At 36.6% G+C, this 17,480-nt stretch overlaps 1 protein-coding gene across 1 annotated transcript; it reads right to left on the reverse strand.

Moving 5' to 3' along the window:
• Positions 1–6,882: 6,882 nt before the first annotated feature.
• On the reverse strand, positions 6,883–16,961 carry LOC136276829 (putative ankyrin repeat protein RF_0381). The gene is made up of 7 exons (XM_066167016.1): positions 16,900–16,961; positions 14,676–14,741; positions 14,147–14,215; positions 12,873–12,938; positions 10,748–10,834; positions 8,727–9,852; positions 6,883–8,120 (listed from the first exon to the last, which is right to left on the reverse strand). Exons 1-6 carry the CDS (start codon positions 16,910–16,912, stop codon positions 8,732–8,734), a joined length of 1,422 nt encoding a protein of 473 aa, XP_066023113.1. The 5' UTR covers positions 16,913–16,961; the 3' UTR covers positions 6,883–8,120; positions 8,727–8,731.
• Positions 16,962–17,480: the final 519 nt, after the last annotated feature.

A 17,480-nucleotide genomic window follows, 5' to 3' on the forward strand; every position in this document is an offset into this window, starting at 1 on the left:
GAATAGAGAAAACAATGACAAAAACAATACATTTCCATTGGGAAAACAGATTTGTTTTACAATAGTATTGGGCTGTGCGGAAATTTTACCTAAATTTGTTTAGTTTATAGTAACGTGGCTTTTTCCAAAGGGATGATGTTGAAATTTGAAAGCGATTCATTAAACCCAAATATACGTTTTGTTTGAGTGACAGATATTTAGCGAACTGAAATTTTTTATTTAACTTAACCCACCAGAGATTTTGTGAGTTTCCCATCTTGTAAATGCAAAAAAATAATGCAATAAAGATTTAGGCAGTCATTTCTAAAATTTAACAAGTGAAAGGGAATGCAAAGTTGTATCAAAAAAAAAAAAATACAGGCTGCTAAGGAAAAGTTGTAAAAATGGAATTTTATAGCTGGCAATAATTTTTTTTCAATGCATCTTCACCATGTAGTAATCAGTCAAAATTTTATGCGACTGTATCATATACATTTTTGGATGAATTATGAAGAGATGCCACAGAATACCAATTAAAAGCAAATTTTAAAATGGTTATAGAAGATAACTTTTAATGTTGATGATGATTGCATATTGGAACTTTTAGTTATACACATATTTTTTGCTACCTCTTGGTGACACTAGAAGTATTGTTGGGTCAAGTTTTGATTCTTCTGCAACTTAAATTTGGTCAATTTTGATTTGGGATTGGCAGGGAAACAGAAGAAAAAAGCTGTTACGAGAAACATATTTTGGTACACACAAGCAGTGAAGGAAAGATGCAACATATAAATTTTGCTAAAACAGATATGTATTGCATACCTATTAGGGCTGCAAAGTGTCTCAGAGAACACATAATATTGCATAGTTACCTTGTAAAGAAATGGCCAATCATTGTGATTAAGACTTACACATCTGAAAAGAAAAAAAGTTTTGGCATGTAAGAGTGAGCTATGTGCATTCATATCTCTGTAGGCTTGATGCTATAAACTTACAGAGAGGTAATTACTTATATTTTCTCTTAACCCTTTACACCCTAACATCAGTATGCATATTCTCCATACTGTTCTCCATACATTTTCAAAGAGGCTGACAAGGAGAATTTGTGTAACGGTCAAGAGCTGCTTTAGTTGGTGATCATTTCCTCTATTCTCCTAACTTTCATGTTTGAAGATAGGGGTGAAATAGAAAGGAGAAATTAGATGCTAGTCACTACTATGTTTTGTTTTATAAAACTTTATTGCTGCTTAATATCTGATAGGTAATTGCAAGATAAACTTAGAGGTAAGCAAATAGAAGACAATATGAAAATGGTAATATATTATATACATTATATATTATATATAATACTTATTAACAAACTTAAGTTGAAAACAGAGAGCTGGAACATACGAGAAGAGTGCATACCCAGTGAATAAGCTTTACATTACATTGTAAAGATATCTGAGTTAAACAGCTTATTATAACTGTCTGTTAGACTAGCTTGTATGCAACAGATCAATAAATCTATCAGGTCTGGCAAGGAGTATAAAAAGTATTAGTAAATTTAGTTCTGAGCTTTTTTTCACAATGTTAGAGGATTATAATTAGCACCTTAAATTATTTGGAATAATCAACTATGGTGAATCAAAGACCTTAATGAAATTGCTGACTAAGATAAAGCTTAAATTTAATAAATATAGAATTTATGTAACTGTTTCTACTTTAGTTACGACCATTAAGGAAATGTATGGAAACAATACTTGTAGAACTTTATTATCCTAACACTTATTAATCAAAGTGCTACTTGACTAAACTCCAAAAACAGAGATCTCATGAGAGTATTCATTTATCTAGATAAATCTTGAACCAATAAAGAATGAAATGAGTCAGTTCCCAAACATAGAATGATATGTTGATCAAAAATAGCTATCTATATCTATTTATGGCTTATGGGTCAGTCAATTGGCACTTGGATTAATTGTCAAAATGTTTGTGCGTATATAATTTTGTCTGCCTTTTTTCCATATAACACTCTTGTCCCACACTTCACTGAAGCTGAAACTGGAGGCAAAATATGCTTTCTTTTACTTAGCTCTACACTGAACATGTTTAACATTTGAGTCTTGCCTGCGTTTGGTTCATTTAATTACTGCGTTTACTGGTTTTTTGTTGTTGGTGTTTTTTTTTCAAATTCGTCTGATTTAGGTACAGCTGTACATGATTCAACCGTTCTGAGAACAAGCAGAGATAAATACAAAAGAATCTTTTACAGCAACAGATACAGTCACTGTTGTAAAAGGTATACCATGTGCTTATCAGTAATTTAATATGCAAGGGGGAGAGACTGAGACCGATCAGCGATATTACACTTTTTTACTCCAATTTTTTGTAACATCTATATTCTGGTGCTTTGCCTCAATCCCTTTAAAACTCAAAGTTGATTAAGATGTAATTTCTCATATCATCTTTAATTAGAGCCTCTTTTTGCCATAAGAGGTGTTGAAATTATTGGCATTTTCCTTTTTTCGTTGTTCGTGTTTGACTTGATTATTTGATTACTAATCACCGACTGGAAGCGACTGTTGAATGTAAGCGCAGAGTGACACAGATCAGAAATGGATGATGACGTTTAATCAATAGGAATAGGTTTAATACAGTACGTGAATGGTTTTATTGTAATTTTTGAAGAACGCATCCTTGTAAGTTTAGAGGAAAAACCTTGTGAAACCAGTGAGGAAAATGTATTAAAGAAAAAAAACGTGATTCTTCAAGTGTGGTTTGTTTGTGTTTAGCGACATTAATTAGATTCTTTTCAGCGAACAGAAACCGAGAAATTCCCAACAGGGGCAAGAATTTGTTTTAGGGCCGAACTATTACTACAGTAAAGCAAATCGAGAGAGAAAGAGCACAACTTATTTGTAGACACTCATCATTTCTGCCTTTTCCTTTTTTGTTTTTACTCGCAAGTTTGGCGAGGATTGTTCAATACCACGGATTGTAACGAGTCGTGTAATGTTTTGAAATGTATTTACGAGTCGTACGCTCCTAACGCGCGAGTCGTCTGTTGTATTCACGAGTCGTCTGTTGTATTCACGAGTCGTAAGATCGTGGTGCCGATCCATAAATGTTATTAAAGAGACTTTTTTCGCCACTTGAGAGTCTTTCAGGCCATGGTGGATTTTGTAGTTTCGTACGATCCCTAGGGATCGTGTGAAAAATTCACGAATCGTGTGACCCGTACGAATCGCCTAATGTATTCTCGGGTCGTGTTGTCCATCCGTGAATCTTATTAGGGATACTTGGATTTTGTCTGTTAGCCTGGTGGTGTGTCGTGCACTTCGTGTGTTGCTCTTTGGTAGAACTAGTTACACCCTTGTTGTTTGCATGTGCACTGAGCAAGTGATCCGCTCCTATCGTGCAGATCAAGCGTGCATTTTAATCCACGCGTCGACACACTTGGTCATGGCCAGAGAGACTCTAAGTCTCTCTTATGAGGTGTACAGATCGACCGGAAAACTTGACTACTCGTGAATACAATAGCAAATCTCCTTGTCGCCTAATATTTCTCCTAAAGTAAAATTTACTAGTTCCATAATAAATCTTATGTCTCTTCATCGTTCTTGTATTATGTTGCCTTAATTCCTTTTAAAATTTTACGATTTTAGGCGCCACTTTTGTGAGCGAGGACAACAAGGCATTGAATCAGTTACACTCTGCTGAAAGAGACTGCGACGTCACCAAGATGAAGTCCACGCTTCCTTTTGGATTGTCTATAGACTCCAGAGACGGAACAGGCAGAAAGCAGCGAATGAAAGTTGTGTTGGATGGCATCGTTCAAGCGCTCAACTCTAGAATGAAAACAAGTTTCAGCAGCCCCCTCCCCAACTTCCTTTACTAATTGCACGATTAAATGGAGCCCACCCTTGAATCCAATCCACCCCTATTCACCCCCTAAGAGTCATTTTTATCCACACCCTAAGTCAACTGTTTTGCTTTTACTTACCTATCTCTCACTCTGGCAAGACATGTTATCTGAACTAAGGAAGAAAACTTTGTTTTGATACTCATTTCATAAGGCTGTATTTTGTTTACCATTTGAAATTTGTTAGAAAAGATGATCAACAATGCTCGGCAATCCAAAAGCACTTAAATATCACGCTCTATCGTTGCATAACGCAATGCCCATTAAAATGATGTATTGGGTAATTGTCTCACCTGTGACAAGTTTGTCTGATTATGATCTTTCTATGTGTATTCATGGACAATAAAGACACTATCAAAATAATAACATGCCATTAAAACTGACTTGTTATTTGCCTGTGAATTGTTGTTTAACCCTTTGACTTCTACTGGTGACCAACACAGAATTTCTCCTTACAATGTTAATACAATATCAAGCAGACAAGTGAAGAGAATTAAGAAAAAGTCTAGTGGGAGATTAGAAGTTGATCCAATACCAAATTCTTTGAACTAACATCATAAAAATTATGGGTCAGACAGTAAGGAGAATTACTTTTAAGATCTTGGGAAGGAAATGGTTTAAAGCCGCTGAAAGGTTTTGTTTGTGCTTGAATTTGAGCATGAATAGATCAGTTAATAAGTTTGGGAACAAGATACCTGTGTTTAAAAAACAAAACATTTCAAAGAAAGGGGATTTTTGGTTTCAAACGTATTCAATTTAAAGTGCAATTTGAGCTGGAGTTTCAAATATGAGTTACTTATGGTAAGCAGCTAGTCTAAAGTGGTTACAGCATCTGTAGGTATTCAAAAGCTGTTCTGCTGTTCCTAAATTAGATCATGCTGATTCTTAATCATAGTTTCACATAGAATTTGAGGAACTGATTAACAGCATATTGAGCCTCACTGTTCCAAAGTGCTTTCTATTCCCTCAGCAACTGGCGACTAACCCAAAAAAGATTATCTTATAGTCTTAACCCAACAAAGTCATAAAAATTGTACTATCTATGATACACTTCCTGTATCATCAGATTAAAGCATGTTTCACAGATGACCCACTCCCCTCAGAAGTGCATAACTTTTCATCGTCCACCCTCTTTAATACATAAAAATGGTGCTCCCCCTGTTTCTGTGGATCAATGTCAGTTTCTGAGCAACTGAGTACCTATCTGGAAGAGTATTGAGTGATATTTTGAAATGCTTTCATTTCCACTGTGAAGATATTTCCGTTATTGTTATTATTATTATTATTATTATTATTGGTTGCCTTTCTTTTAACATTTATTTTCAAATTTCTGTTCAAATAATATGATTTTTTTTTCTGTTCACTCCCAAGATGCAAAAGGTAGAACGCTGCTAAAGAATGTTTCTGTGAGTGGCAAGGTTCAAGGTTCAAGGTTCAGGGTGAAGATGAAGAGAGGAGCAGATCTGTGTCTGATGAACAAAGGAGGATGGAATTCATTACAACTTGCTGCACTGGGTGGTAACCTTTAAATTATTGCTCTGATGTTAACCCACGTGCCAAACATTGAGTCAAGGTGTGCTGAGAATCTCTCCCTATTTATGATTCCTTTTGTGAATTGTAATTGACAGGCCGTGTAGTGGTTTCTTGAGAAGGAAGTAACTGCAACCAGTGAAAACAACAGGATATAAGAATGTGTTGTGTTTTTCCGCACAGAGTACTGACACTGACATCAATAATCTTATCTTTCTTGACGTGCCAGACATTGACCCAAGGAACACAGAGCAGGGTCCCTTGCCCCTTATGGTAGCTGGTTTTACTGGTAAGGGAGTGGTAAGGGACATGCAGTGACTGGTAACGGACTGGTAAGGGACATGTAGTGAAATGGTTTGTGAGAAGAGGACAACTGCAACCTGTGTAGACAACGATGGGATGTGCTGCATAGATAAAAACCGCCTGTGGTGATGCATCTCTAATCATTGCTGTTTGTCATGGCAAACTGTAGGGTGTAAAGTATAACCTTCGAAGGTGAAAATCTTTTGGCTAAAGACAACAACAGACAGGATTCTTTACATCCCGCCTCATCATGTGACCCATACTTTCTAGATTAATTGCTGCTGTGTCACATGCACCTTTCCCTTGCCTGCATAGATTTTGAGTAAAGGGGGCAAGTTTCTAGAGAAACAGTGGTGCTGCGTCGGTGGAAGAGTATAATAGGGTAGTTTACTATTATCAACTGAGTTGATAAAGTTAATTTGCCCCCGTGAAAATTTTAAAAGCTGACGTGTCGAGCATTAGCCCTTCGTCAATCGCTCTAACGCTGACAACTTCAGCGGCTAAACCCTTTGCGGTGACCAATTTACGTTATCAACTCAGTTGATAAACTAAATTACCTAGTTTTTGAGTAGCCTAGTTAGATATGCAAAGTCAAGTTTATTAAACTAGCATACAAAAACAACAACTATCTTGTATACTTCAGCGGTTTGCTAAATTATGCCAAAACTGACGCTGACACAATCCTCAAAGGCTCACTTAATTCGAACGTGGGGAGAGGACTGGCAAGAGTCACCAACTGTACCCTTCCTAAAAGCAGTTCTTCAATCTCTCGAATGTTTTTTGTTTTGGCTTGTTTGTTTGGGGCCGCTTATTATTTATCATCTGAGGGTAGGGGGTGAGTACGGTGGGAACATTTTGTTCCCCCCGCCACCCTTCTATGGCTCTGTAGTATTTTAAGGATTTCCCTTATCAGCAGACACCCCCCTCCAGATGCTCTATTAGTGACAACTGGTCCAACTTCCCTTCCCCCTAAAAGAACCAAAAAGTCCCCCCCCCCCCCCAGAAAAGGCCTGCTTCCCCATAGACGATATATACATGTACTGCTCCCTTTAACCTTCCCCATTCTCCATATTTATCCAAACAAGGATTTTTCTCACTACTTTCCCTGACGCTAGAAATATCAAAGTCATTCCCTTTGACAAACAAGACTTTCTTTCGTTCGGTGATATAAAATTTTATTGACTACAGTTATAACGTCGCTTACAAAGGTTACCTAAAAATTTGTTGTAATTAGAGCCTCTCAGTGATGTTATCATTTCTTTATTGGTTCAGGTAATCGCACTACTTCGAGTGACATTTGGTATAAATACCCCAGTTTTTTGTTTTTTGTTTTTTATTTTTTAAACCATCTTAATTGCACGTGTCCGTAGGGCGTGTGAAATTCGTTGTCTTTTTAAAAACTACGAGTGCTTACTCATTTCAGTTTGCCTAAGAAGTCATGTCACTTCTTATTCATTTTAAAATGAACTAATTTTCGACATAGCTTCACTGATAATGCAGAAACAAACAAAAAGTAAAACACGTACAAAAAGATTCATTCAAACCCTGCAAACATCATTGTGTGTTGGGTCAAATCAACGTGTTAGGTCAAAGAAGAAAATTTTCGACATGTCTTTCTTTTTTAAGCTATTATACAGTTCGTTACGGTTTTTTTTTACTGAATTAACAATGTTCTGCACTGTATTAGCTCTCTTCTGCATTGGTGTTTCATGAAAACTGTATTGCAACCAATCAGAATGCAGAAATTTCTTCATGTATTCTATTAACAGGTTTCTTTGAAAAATGAGATATTCTTAACATCGATCGCGTTAAAAGTAAAAGCCATGTGCTGTTATAAAAAATAGTATTTAAAAAATAGATCTGCTATGCAAAATACACTGGCTAAACGTCTGAATTCATACTTCTTTTTTTCAAATTTTACAAAAACATTCCAACCTCGAGTTTAGCTTGATACAAATGTTATCGGAAGACATTTTCAGCTAAGACAAACTTGTTCAACGAAATACAATTTACGTTCATATTTCCAACTTTTGTATCAAACTACACAGCCGTTATATTACATCTATATGTTCTATTATAATAAAAAGTTTTATAGTAAAAAACAACCTATTTACCTGTGAAAAATATACAAAATCACATTAATTTTGAAACGTCTTAAATAGGGAAATAAAGAGGCCGTTAACGTTGCTGAAACCTACACTTCTGTCTTTGAAATTAATACGTCCTAGTAAAAAAACACCCTCGTACTTGTGAAATATACATAACATTATATCAATTTTAAAAACGTTTAACTAGATAAAAATAAAATCACCGGTAATATTGTAGACATACACAAACAGCTTTTCCAGTATAGTACAAACTACAAGAGAACCTCAAATATTGACAAAACCACGCAAATTGTAACCTAAGAGAAAAAACCAAAGAGTATTTTAGGAAGAGAAATGAAGATTCCTCCGACAATTGAACAAGAACACGCTGCACTAAGAGAATGTATATCTTGGTACATATCGTCTCATGCCAAATGCAGCCCAGCACTAACACCGCAACATACGATTCATTCGAATCATTCATATGTTTTAAGCTTATGGCTGTGCTCTGTCCAAATGCCACTGACTTTTGTCTTCGGGTGACTTGTACAGCTTTTATTTCGTGAAAGCTTTCACAAGCTGGATAAGCAAATTCTGAGAATAATGCTTGTATGCACACAGTGTTGAAATCAACTAGCTTAATGGAACTAAATCCTTACACTCAGCCAACATGCCACAGAAAGCCCAGGCTCAAGTGCAACTTTAACGACAGAAGCTATTCCGTACCGAAACTGTTGAACAGCTCACAAGTTGTACAAATTGTACGTAGGTCTAGTTGGTAAAATATCAAATAACACACAGCCTGTTAAAAACCTCCTCCAAAACGGCTTCGAAGTTGACGGAACAAACAAACCAGTAGGTTACATTTTGACATTGAAGAGTTAAGCAAACATAAAATAAGCTGTAAAGCTTACTTTACCAACCTGAGTTAATCATTGCCCGTTGTTGACTCACTTCTAGGCACGTGATTCAATAGCAAGTCCAAACAATCTAAGTCACATGATGAGGCATGATACAGAGAATCCTGTCCTTCGTTATCTTCAGCCAAAGGATTGCCTCCCCTCTCAAGAAGATACTTTACACCCTGCAGCTTACCATAAGAAACAGCGATGATAAGAGGTGTTTCACCATCAGCTGTTTTTGAGTCAACGTCCGGCAGGTGGGTAAGGATAAGATCAATGGTATCAGGGTCACCGCCCCTTGCGGCATGATGTAACGGGCTCCAACCTAGTTTGTCTTTACAGGCTACAGTTGCCCCCTTCTCAAGAAACCATTTCACTGCATGTAATTTGCCATTGAAAGCCGCCACCATTAGTGGCGTTAGACCCTCGTCTGTTTTTGACTCAATGTTGGGCAGGTGAGTATGGATTAGAGATATAATATCAGTGTCTCCGCTCTCTGCGGCAAGATGTAACATGTTCCAACCGATTTTGTCTTCACAGGCTACAGTTGCCTCCTTCTCAAGAAACCATTTCACTGCATGTAATTTGCCATTGAAAGCCGCCACCATTAGTGGCGTGGAACCGTGGTCTGTTTTTGACTCAATGTTGGGCAGGTGAGTATGGATTAGAGATATAATATCAGTGTCTCCGCCAGATGCGGCATAATGTAACGTGTTCCATCCACTGTTGCTTTCACAGGCTACAGTTGCCCCCTTCTCAAGAAACCATTTCACTGCATGTAATTTGCCAGTGTAAGCCGCCATCATTAGTGGCGTTAGACCCTCGCCTGTTTTTGACTCAATGTTGGGCAGGTGAGTATGGATTAGAGATATAATATCAGTGTCTCCGCCCTGTGCGGCATAATGTAACGTGTTCCCTCCTTTGTTGTCCGTCAGGGAAGGATCTGCTCCCCTTTCAATCAAACTCTTCACCGCTTGAACATTGCCATTCAAAGCAGCATTCATTAGCGGCGTTGCGCCTGTTGTGTTCCTGGAGTCAACAGAAAACCCACGAGGAAGCGTCGATTTCATCTCAGTGACGTCACCTTCTTTTTCAACAGAGTGTAACTGATTCAATTCCTTGTTGTTCTCGCTCACAGAAGTGTCGCCTAAAATCGTATAATGTGAAAGGAAATTAAGATTGGCATCAAACTCCAAGGAGGATGTAGAGACATGAGATTTATTTTCAAACTAGCCCCGTTAGGAGGAAACTTGGGTAACAAAAAAATTTGTAAAAATAACAATTATAGTAATAGTAATTATGATAATAATAACAATGACTGATAGGTATAATTGCTCTGATGACTATTGAGATGCATGCACTCTGATTGGTCAAGGATTGTGTCACATCTCGCTAAAATCACCTCGCGCGAGGAGATTTCATCATTTCAAACTTCTACTGGAAAATGGTTGCTTATCTCGATACGAGTAATCAAAACAAGTGTAACAGATTGTATCAACAAAAGTCCCAACAGCTAATTAACAAAACGCCTAAAGCAAAGTCTGAATTTGATTGAATTACAGTTGACGTAAGCGTTACAGACAGGATATGAAAATTATGTTCTATGACTTTTAAATCACTAATTTTCGGCATTTGCCGAGCAGCTATGTTCTTGGTATTGAAGTCTATTGACAGATATTAAAAAATCATATCGTGGCAGGCTTCGTTGTGCTTTACAACTTACCCAATTTTCTGTCTAAAAAACAAATTTGTGCCCCTTCTTGCTAGAAGAGGCTCTAAATTAAGATGTTGTGCGAAATTACACGTTGGTCAATATTGGGTATTAAAGGAATGAACCCAAACAAAAGGAAAACAACTGTTACACAATATGAGAACAAAGTCTGATAGCAGTACTGCCATATTCCCTTCTTTTCCGTTATTTCCTGCTCTGTATTAATCTTCATTCATCCCCCGCCTCCCCCCCCCCCCGCCCATCCCTTCACATTTCCCAATTCCAAAATTGGTTGAAATACATAAATTGCTAAAAGGCATATGGTACATACCTTCTACAGCCGTACATGTTGCTGCACAGACTTCCTTTTCACTTTTCAATTCTTCTTCTGTTGAACCACACAGAACTGTACCTGAATCTGATGAATATAAAAAATATAAATTATGCACATATTAAATCAACCAAACACAGGCAAGGCTCAAATTTGAAACAAATTTATTGTATTAGTACTAACTATAAGTATAAGTAAGAGAATCTTTTTCCTCCTTTTAGCTTCATTGAAAAAGTCATTAGAGCGACGAGACTTTTGTAGAAAAGGGATATATGGAAAATTGTTATTGATATGTTTGATCCATTTGTGCTGGATGACATGTAAGCAAACGTGAATACATGTAAATAGCTCTTCTTTGATCACCACTGTTCTATGTTTGAGAACTAACTCATTTGTTTTCTAATAGTGCTTTCATTAATAAAGTTTAACCGGTATCTCCGTACATTTCCTTTTAAGTTGAAAGTAAAGCAGAAATACCAGAAGCTGTCAAAGAAATACTGCACATGTTATATAGCTTCATCCCAATCAGCATTACTGGTACACGAAGGTCTTTGCTTCACCACACTTAATAACTTTACATGCATTTCCTCGAATAAGCACCTAGGCACCAATTATTTTAAGTTGTGGCTAAAAGGAAGGTCGCTTATTAAAATCATATAAACTATAAACTGTTCTGATTTGACTGTAGTTGAAGATTCCTAAAGTTGTAAATAAAGTGGAAATAGAATCAGGTTTTCCATCTATTTTGGATAGTAAGAGAGAAGGGGAGGATGATTATTCGATGGGGGGAGGGGGGGTGTTAGTGTTCTTGTTTGATAAGTTGCTCCAGCTCACAAATGTTTCACCTAAAATCCAACAATTTGAAAAGAAATTAAGAAAGGCAAAATTATGCAAGAAGGGTGTAGAGAGGGGAGAGTTGTAACACAACTAGTAACTTTAAGGGGGAAATTAAGACCGAGTACACGTTTAGGTTGTAGAACTGTTATCAATGTGGACCTTGTTAGACAGAAATTTCTTATATAGTTGAATTGCAAATTGAGATTAGTTTGTTACATCCGTCTTGATCTTATGTTAGAGATTTTTCACCAAGACTGATAGTAATCCGCTGTATTGTTGTCTAAACGTGCGGTCGAAGCTTGGTCGATATTATTTGTGTCAATTGTGTCAAGTTTTGGCCGTTGGCCATCACTTTGGTTTTCGTTGTTCAGTCACTTTCTATGACAAGTGAATCACTAGGTATAAGTATTCATCGACCAGCCTTGTTCACCTTAAGGGACTATTCAAATCAAGCACACTGAATAATAATTACTATATTTAAACTCAGAATAATTCTTAATTAGTTTAAAACAGCTTCTACAGTACTTTTCATATCATAAAATTTTGCTGAAAACCAGGCAGCTGTTAACCATTCACAAACTGAAGAAAAAAACTGGCTCCATCTGTAGTCAAAATAATGAAATCCTACCCTCCTATGGGTAAAGAGGATATGCAAATATCCTCAATTAATTGGGTCTACAAAAGGTACAACAACAAGAGATAATTTGCTTTTTTTGTGGCACTCTGCAAAATGAGTTTACTATATGCTTTGCCAATTAAAACCAAATGCCTGTATTTATAAGCCATAGCTAGCAGCTATATGGGGGCCCATGACCATTAAGTCTTGGGCTGAACAGCCCATGACCATTAAGTCTTGGGTTTCCTAGTTTGGAAACCTGCAAACAGACTTCCATTTAGGAGACAAGAAAAAGGTAGAAATGATGGATGTCTTAACGTCCGTTGTGCCCTCTCACTTCCATATTGTTTCAATGTTACTTTCTGTCCTTAAAATCAATCATGCCCCCTTTTTTGCAAGAGGAGGCTTTAAATGACAATGTTATGAGAAATTATATATTGATCAATTTTGGGTATTAAAGGGATTAAACCAAAGCGACAAAATAGGAATGTAATATAATGTAAGAGGAAAAAGTCTAATATCCCTGAGGTGTCCCAGTCCCTCCCCTATAGTACTCCCTTGTTGTTTTATCCAGGATGTTCTCCCCAACCCCCCTTCCCCCTTCATATTTCACATTGGTTGCAATACATAAATTGCTGATAGGCACGTGGTGTCTTCCTTCTATAACTGTACCTGTTGCTGTCCAAACTTCTTTTGTATTTCTCTGTGCTTGTTTTGTTGAAACATATGCAGCTGCACCTGCAACAATGGGTTTAGGTCAAGAGACATTTTAATACTCAAATGTAAACCATGCAGTCATAAATAGAGCACTCATTGGAATTAGTTCATGTGCATGTGCATATATTCCCAGCTTAGAGATATGATCCAGTAATTTATGCCTGCATATACTTCCAACAGCATTTTGTCACAGTACCTTAATCTCATGAATATCAAAAAATACAAATTATGCAGTCATTAAATGAACCAAACACAGGTTAGGACTCAAATGTTTAACATGTTTACTATATCAGTGCTAAATAGAAGTAAGAGAATATTTTGCCTCCCTTAACCTTCATTGAAAAAGTCAGAAGAGTGAGAAGTGTTGTGGAAGAAAGAGTTAGGCAAGCACAAACATATTGATATTGTTTGATCCAAGTGCTAAATGACCCATAAGCTGAAACAACTAACTCACTTCCTCCTTCATTACTTCAAGGCTTTATCTACACACTTAATCTCTTTCTGGAGTTTACTCAAATAGTGCTTCGTTTAACAAATGTTGGGATAATTTTAAGTTCTACAAGTACTTCCATACATTTCGTTATAAGTTGAAAGTAAAGCAGAAACAGCTACAGAAGTTCAACATACACTAAATAGATTCACCCCAATCAGCAATTACACACAGGTCTTTGCTTTTCCAAATTTAATAGTTTCAGAAACATAACTCTCTTATTTAGTTAAATTGCATCATTGAAAAATTGAGATTAGTTCGTTGCACCCATCTTGATCTTATGTTAGAGACTTTTCAACAGAACTGATAGTAATTCGCTGTATCAATGTTTAAGTGTGTGGTCAAAGATTGGTTGATATCAATTGTGTTAATTGTGTCTAGTTTTGGTTGTAATTGAAAATGCCTGTCAGCTGTCATTTTGATATTCATTCAAGTTTTTCCGTTTGCTATCAGGATGAATAATCAAAAATAGTCCTAGCTGCTTGTTAACAACACACCTAAAGCGAAGCCTGGACTTCGTTTGTTTTCAGTAGCTCAAACTGTTACAGACTAGATGTGAAATTCTGCTACAGGAAAGAATATTTTCTTAGCTTTGGAATTTTGGAAAACTTGTGTAGTTCAATCATGTCCTAGGGCATCTGAATCACTAATTTGCAGTATTCACCAACCAGCCCTATTCCTTGCATTAGAGTTTATTGACAGTTATAATTAAATGACATGAGGTGTAAAGCTTACTCACTTCGGAAACACTTTGTTTGTTTATGCCCATCAGTTCTTCTTCTCTTTAAAGACGCCTTTGGAGCTTTTTCTGTGGAGAAAGGAGAGAAATATCACATTATGGAATGCTACCTAGTTTGAAAACCTACAAACCGACTTCCATTTAGGAGACAAGAAAAAAGGAAATGATGGATGTCTTAACATCCGTTGTGCTCTCTCACTTCCACACTGTTTCAATGTTACTCTCCTTAAAATCAATCTTGCTGCCTTTTTGCAAGAGGAGGCTTTAAATGACAATGTCATGAGAAATTAGATGCTGATCAATTTAGGGTATTAAAGGGATTAAACCAAAGCAACAAAATAGGAATGTTACATAAAACAAGACCAAAAACTCTAATATCCCTGAGGAGCCCCAGTCCCTCCCCCATAGTCCCCCCGGGGTGTTTTATGCAGGATGTTCTCCCCAACCCCCTTTTCCCCTTCATATTTCACATTGGTTGAAATACATGAATTGTTGATAGGCATGTGGTGTCTTTCTTCTACAACTGTACCTGTTGCTGTCCAAACTTTTTTTGTATTTCTCTGTGCCTTTTTTGTTGAAATGTATGCAGCTGCACCTACAACAATGAGTTTAGGTTGAAAGAAAAACTTATTTTAATACTCCAATGTAAACCAAGCAGTTACATGTTCAAAAGCCACACACAAAACTCACAACCCCAAATGCACAATTATTGTTGTTAGATCACTAATAGCTCACTCATTGGAATGAGTTCATGGGCACGTGTGTGAGTTCACTGCTTACAGATATGACCCAGTAAGTTATGCTTGCATATACCTCCAACAGTATTTTGTCACAGTACCTGAATCTCATGAACACCGAAAAATACAAACTAATTCATTATGCAGTCGTTAAATGAACCAAACACAGGTTAAGACTCAAATAATAAACATATTTACTATATCAGTCCTGAGAGGAAATGAGAGAATATTTTGCCTCCTTTCAGCTTCATTGAAAAAGTCAGAAGAGTGAGAAGTGTTGTGGAAGAAAGAGTTAGGCAAGAACTAACATATTGATATTGTTTGATCAAAGTGCTGAATGACCCATAAGCCAACATGAATACTGCAAGTAAATTAAGCTCTTCTTTGATTACCAAATATATCATTTTTGGAAACAACTAACTCACTTCCTCCTTCATTACTTCAAGGCTTTATCTACACATTTAATCTCTTTCTGGAGTTTACTCAAATAGTGCTTTGTTTAATAAGTGTTGGGATGATAAAGTTCTACAGGTATTTCCAAACATTTCCTTATAAGTTGAAAGTATAAAACAGAAACAGTTGCAGAAGTTGTACATATATTTAATAGCTTCATTCCAATCAGCAATTACACAAAGGTCTTTTCCCACAAAATTTAATAGTATTATAGATACTGCATTTGCTTGAATTAGCAGAGTTTTTTGTAAAAGGCAAAATCAGAAACTTTGACTTTCTACACATTGATCAGGCATAAAAACCTAAGCCTTGTAGACCTTTTCTTCCGAGCCATTCTATAGTGAAAGTGAACTGTTTACCTTAAACACCTCCAAATTAAAGGGTACTAACTTGTATTTCACTGGAAAGACTTAACACTTCTGGTTCAAATTTCCCACCCCAGCCTGGAGGTACAGAAAGGCAGGGGGTTTGCCAAGAACAGGGTTGTTTAGCATTTCACCAAATAAACCTGTTGGATGACTTATAAATACTAATAGATTAAGACTTCTAGGGAGGCACAGCTTAATGTTAGGTGGATCAAAATCAAGATGGAAAATAAGAGCCTTTGTCAAATGTGCAATATTACAAGGAGAACAGCCACTAGCTTCCATCAAAGTAAAGCAGAGGAAAAACATCTTCCTAGCCATCTTCCTCCTCCTTTTCCATTTGCTCCTCTCCCAATTTCCTTTTTCCCTCCCCCTTCTTCCTTTATTATTCTACCTACGGTTTTTTCCTCTTCCTTTCCTCTTGCTGTCCCTTCTTTTTTTTTTTTTGTTTTCCTCTTTTTTTTTCCCTCTTAAGATTTAGGAAAACCCTCCATTGATGATCTTTCCCAGATTTGCCAGTCATTAATTAAATTATTTACCTCTTGTAAAAACTAGTCGCTAGCAGAAAATTCTAACTTGAACTTGCCAACAAAACTTGAATTAGGGACTTCCCCCTTTTAATTAGTTTTGCGCAAGTGTCAAGATGAAGAGGAAATGTTAGGCAACTTAAGTATTTTCAGGCTAGCAGCCAGGTAAAAATTAGTAATTAAAATCAGCTGAAGAGAATTGGTAGTTATGAGGTACAATAACTATTTTGTAAGTTTCAAAACAGTTTAGTTGCCAAATATTTCATTTTCGTCATGCAGGTCTTTTCTGTTTGCTTCACCACACTATCCTCCATGTCTGTGCTTACTCAAAGTAGATGTTGCTGGATTTATGCAATCACACTCCCATTATGTTTCCTCATAGATACTAACCTTCAAGCCAACCCACGTATTTCACACATTTAACACTTAATATCAAGCTCTATGCCTGATTATCATATAGCTTGCAACACCGGTGGGCAACATGAAGCATCAGTTTTAAAACCCTACACAGTGTCCAATTTACATTATCAACTCTGTAGTCTCTTCTTTTCTGTAATTTCTTGCTCTTTATTAATCTCCATTAATCTCCCCTCCCATCCCTTTGCATTTCCCAATTCCAAAATCAGTTGAAATTCATAAATTACCCATAGGCATATGGTATATACATGTACCTTCTAAAGCCATACTTGTTGCTGCACGGACTTCTTCCGTTGAATCACGTGGAGCTGTACTTGAATCTGATGAATATGAAAAAAATAAAAATTATGCACTCATTAAATCGACCAAACACAGGCAAGGCTCTAATTTTAAACATATTTACTTTATTAGTGCTAACTATAAGTATAAGGCAGATAATCTTTTGCCTCCATTTAGCTTCATGGAAAAAGTCATTAGAGTGACGAAAAAATTTGTAGAAAAGGGATACATGGAAAATCGTTATTAATATGTTTGATCTATTTGTGCTGGATGACATGTAAGCAAACGTGAATACATGTAAATAACTCTTCTTTGATCACCATTGTTCTATGTTTAAGAACTAACTCATTTCTTGTCAAACAGAGCTTTGATTAATAAAGTTCTACAATTATTTCCATACATAGCAGGTAATTTAGTGTTAACAACTGAGTTGAAAACGTAAATTAGCCACCGTAAAGGGTAAAAAAGCTGACGTTTCAACGTTAGCCCTTCGTCAGAGCGATTGATGAAGGGCTAACGCTCGAAACATCAGCTTTTTTACCCTTTACAGTGGCTA

This window comes from Pocillopora verrucosa, chromosome 5 (genome assembly GCF_036669915.1).
Source record: "Pocillopora verrucosa isolate sample1 chromosome 5, ASM3666991v2, whole genome shotgun sequence".
NCBI classification, from domain to species: Eukaryota; Metazoa; Cnidaria; class Anthozoa; order Scleractinia; family Pocilloporidae; genus Pocillopora; species Pocillopora verrucosa.

What these genes read in the sequence shown, in the direction of transcription:
- LOC136276829 (XM_066167016.1), bottom strand. An exon ending in ACAAACAAAGTGTTTCCGAA is followed by an intron (nt 12,939 to 14,146) that starts GTGAGTAAGCTT and finishes CCATTGTTGCAG; the next exon opens with GTGCAGCTGCATATGTTTCA. An exon ending in AACATGTACGGCTGTAGAAG is followed by an intron (nt 9,853 to 10,747) that starts GTATGTACCATA and finishes ATACGATTTTAG; the next exon opens with GCGACACTTCTGTGAGCGAG.